Consider the following 4,006-nt stretch of genomic DNA (forward strand, 5'->3'; position numbering starts at 1 on the left):
GCTCACAATAACGAGAGAGCAGAAGGACATATTTCACGGAGGTCAAGAGCTTCCATGCCCCAAATTCCCAACTTAGCTCAGCTTGTTTTCATCCACAGAGGCAGCTGCAAGCTTTGGAGATGTGCTGAACTTTATTTATAGAGACAGAGAGCTGTAGAGCAGGAATGCCACAACTCTACTGGTGTTAGGAACCCAGTTTAGTGTCCACTGTTCATGGCAAACTGTGAATCAGAGCGTAGAACCATCATCAAACACAAGCAAATCTCCCTTTTTCTGACCAAAAAGTGGAGTGATGAACCCAGGAAATTGCCAAAGGATGTCTAAACACCAGGTTAACACACATTATGCTAATTCGTTATTGCTATTCTAGTCATTTATGAAGGTTACTGTGCAGTTATTGTGAAAATCAAGCTGAGAGTCTGGGGGAAGAGCAAACACTGGTTTGTGTTAACCAAAATATTTATTATGAAGAATGTCAAGTTTTATAGTTTTATAGTTATAGTTTGTAGTGAGTGAGTGAGTGTGGTGTATTGGACAGGACAGGCTGCTGGTCTGACACATGATGACCGGACTCGGTCTATTCTTGACTCTGAGACGCTTACAGCCACAGCTCGCACACTCGAGGCTGAGCTCACTTCTGTGGTCATCATGGAAGAAGAGAGTCCAGCGAGGAGCATCAATGGACTCCAGGACGCAGAGATTCCCAAACGCAGCGACGTCAAAGTCTACAAGGAGTTCTGTGATTTCTACGTGCGCTTGTGAGTGTGCGGCTCAAACATCGCAAACAGCTCCTCTTGGGTTCATATGAGTATTCACTTACAGTATTTATTATGCTACTAAATGTTTCAAGTTACAAAAATCATAGCCTACTCATATTTGACTGCATAGGACCTGTAAATAAATACTTGAATGCTGCACACTGCATGATTAAGGTGTGATTAATAGCGTCTGCTAAATGTAAATGTCGATAGGTGTCTTAATGTCCATTTTCGATGAATGTCTGGGTCTTACATGGATCAGTAAAGAACAGTAAATGTCTCATGACATGGACCAGCTCTTTAAATAATGTGATCTGGTTCTCTGTTCTTTCAGTGTGATTTAGAGAAACTGATGATGATATGCATCATGTTCCTGTGCTAACTTAGAGCGTCTCGTTCTGTAAGAGCTGTGAACAAGAGAGGGCTGGAGACACTAGTGAAACCTGATGCCAAAGCAATACATGTCCAGTGACATGTTTCTGTTATGTAAAAGGCTCTAATTGATTTACTGTTTAACATTTGCTGAATGCTTCATAGGCTTGCTCATAGTTTGCTAAAAGGTTAAAAGCTAGTTAGTTAAGCTCATAGTTTGCTTAGCTGAAAGCTCATATGCTGTGACCACATGCCCTGCCATAGATCGACCTGCCTTTCTTCCCGGACAATAACTGGGGAAATGGCAGATTCAAGAATCAGATGAGCTTTTGAACCTTATTTTTAATGGACTGTAAGAATGACATGGCTATTTTTCAGTTGAATGTGCCAGGCTTCCAGTGTCATTCACGTCCAGTTATTATAGCTGTATAGAAACAGTATGTTATGCTGCTTGATGTCGCAAACAGGTATTTGTTATTGCATTACATTAACATTGTAATCATAAAAACACCGGTTTGTAGCACAAATAGCCATTCTTCTGGTTATTTACTATAGCAGCTAAAGAATCTGAAGTCCCACACAGTTTTGCTTTGAAAATAATGTGGATATGAGCATTCACAGGTATGGTTTCGCACACTAGTCATTCTGTACTCGCGTTTTTAAAGAAGCAGTCCAAAACTGTGAATCTAAACAAGACAAAACTATTACAGATAAATGCACAACATGCAGTCTTCCAGGCTAGGGTGATCTGTTGAGCTTCATGACGTCTGAGACTAGTTAACACTGACTCTGACCGCTGTGTGAGTCGAGTGTGTGGTTCTCCAGAGAGCAGATCACACATTCCTCTTCCGGCATGCCTGAGCTTTACAAAGAGCAGCCCGCACACACATGCATGCATAGAAGAACAACTGTGATGATATTATCTGTAATGTGGACTCGTAAGAATTCATTTAGTAGCTTTTATTCACAGTGACTCTTACAGAGACATCTACAGTTAAACTAGTTCTTTTTGAGTTCAGAACACGTCAAACTCTGTCAGCATTATCCCACTTACCAGAGAGCGCAATATCGACTCTTTTTTCTCACATCTTTGATCAAGCAAGAAACATGGTTACACTCAAAATGGAAGTAAACAGGACAAGACAGAAAATATTAAAGCATACACTGTTTCAGACGTTCATCCACAGTATTTTATATGTGCTGTCATGAGAACATGTTTCTATTGGCTGCATCTAAAAGGCAAGTCCCTTGTTGTCTTGCTGTCCACGTGTGCGTCTGAAGGAACATCCCAAACTGACTTCTTAGGCAGCTTAACGCTCTCATGATCTCATGCACACGTACAGGATTGTGGGATATCTCAGGCAGTGAAGGATTCATCTACTGTATCTATGCTGCCTCGTGAGGAAGGATCTCAGCAGACAGGATGTGTTGATGCCTTCAAAATAAAGTCTGCGCCAGAAATCAGGCCTTCTTTTCAGTCCAAACATATACAGCAGTGGAACGGCAGAATTTTTACATCACTCCTGTGTTATTTGCGTGGTGTTGTGTAGTTTACATGATATTGTTGACTTTGGCCCTTAAGGATCACTTTAGTTCAGTCTGTGCAGCGCAGCAGAAATGACTTCTGCTTCTGCAGTGGGAATGCTTAATTGAATGGTTTTCAAACGTCAATTGAATGCACTGTTATGAATTCCACCAGTCTAGTGACAATGAAAACATCCAAACAGCATTTGAAATCTGAATAAAATCTAGTAATATGTGACCCTGGACCACAAAACCAGTCTTAAGTCGCTTGGGTATATTTTTAGCAATAGCCAAAAAAATTATCTGTGTATGGGTCAAAATTATCGATTTTTCTTTTATGCCAAAATCATTAGGATATTAAAGGGTTAGTTCACCCAAAAATGAAAATTAGCCCATGAATTACTCACCCTCAAGACATCCTAGGTGTATATGACTTTCTTCTTTCAGACGAATCGAGTCGGAGTTATATTAAAAGTTGTCTTTGATCTTCCAAGCTGTTTCATGGCACTCAGCAGGTGTTGCACTGCTTCAGTCCAAAAGAAGTTAAATAAAGCGCATCCATCCATAATAAAAAGTGCCTCACACAGCTCCGGGGGGTGAACAAAGGCCTCCTGTAGCGAATCGATGCGTTTTTGTAAGAAAAATATCCATATTTAAAACGTAATAATCACTTTAATCTAGCTAGCGCTAACAGTTGTACACGGAAGCAGCTCCGGAAGGATGATGTAAGATGTCGACGTAAAAATAAACGACAATGAGGCTAATTCTACTACATCAACTACAACAATAACTTTCCAGCTATATTTTTAAAACTGCTCATTTTAGGTAGGCCAAACAACACTTCAGAATCAGGCGGTTGAACTGATACAGGCCAACAGTTTGTCCAACAGAAAAACATACCGTATTGGCCCGACTATAAGACGACTCTTATTATAAGACGACCCCCTTGTTCCAGATGTACCTTTTGGAAAAAGGCTTTTTAAAAACCAAATCTTGTTTTTTTCTCAGTAAAATACATTTTGTCTTCAATTATTTTTCCTATTTTAATTTTTGTTTTGAAAGTATGGTAAAAACTGATAAAATGTACCAACAATCACATAAAAAAAATATACACTTTTTGATATACCACTTTTTGATATACCATTAAAAAAAAAAAAACAGATAGTCCATCTGAATTAAGACATTTAGGCTATCCATCTAATAGTAGCCCACCAAAATCTTATTAACAGTAGAAGTTAAATCTTACTGTAGTCTTCAAATCTGGGTACTGTCTTACGTTTTAAAATCACAAAGAGAGTTTGGTCCCATCAGGCTAACGTGACAGTCACGACTCATGCAGCTGTAAGGTTTTC

The 4,006-nt window shown here is 39.5% G+C and overlaps 1 protein-coding gene across 1 annotated transcript in view; it reads left to right on the top strand.

Annotated features, from left to right (window-relative positions):
* The first annotated feature begins 588 nt into the window (after nt 1-588).
* The window catches only part of LOC107670652 (LIM and senescent cell antigen-like-containing domain protein 1), a 12,934-nt gene continuing 9,516 nt past the window's right edge, over nt 589-4,006 (top strand). Inside the window, exon 1 of the mRNA XM_016463329.1 lies at nt 589-758. Coding sequence (XP_016318815.1) covers nt 649-758 — 110 coding nt within the window. The 5' untranslated portion in view covers nt 589-648. The remainder of the gene's footprint in view (nt 759-4,006) is intronic.

Source organism: Sinocyclocheilus anshuiensis, unplaced genomic scaffold (assembly GCF_001515605.1).
Source record: "Sinocyclocheilus anshuiensis isolate Anshui unplaced genomic scaffold, SAMN03320099.WGS_v1.1 scaffold1282, whole genome shotgun sequence".
Lineage (NCBI taxonomy): Eukaryota > Metazoa > Chordata > Actinopteri > Cypriniformes > Cyprinidae > Sinocyclocheilus > Sinocyclocheilus anshuiensis.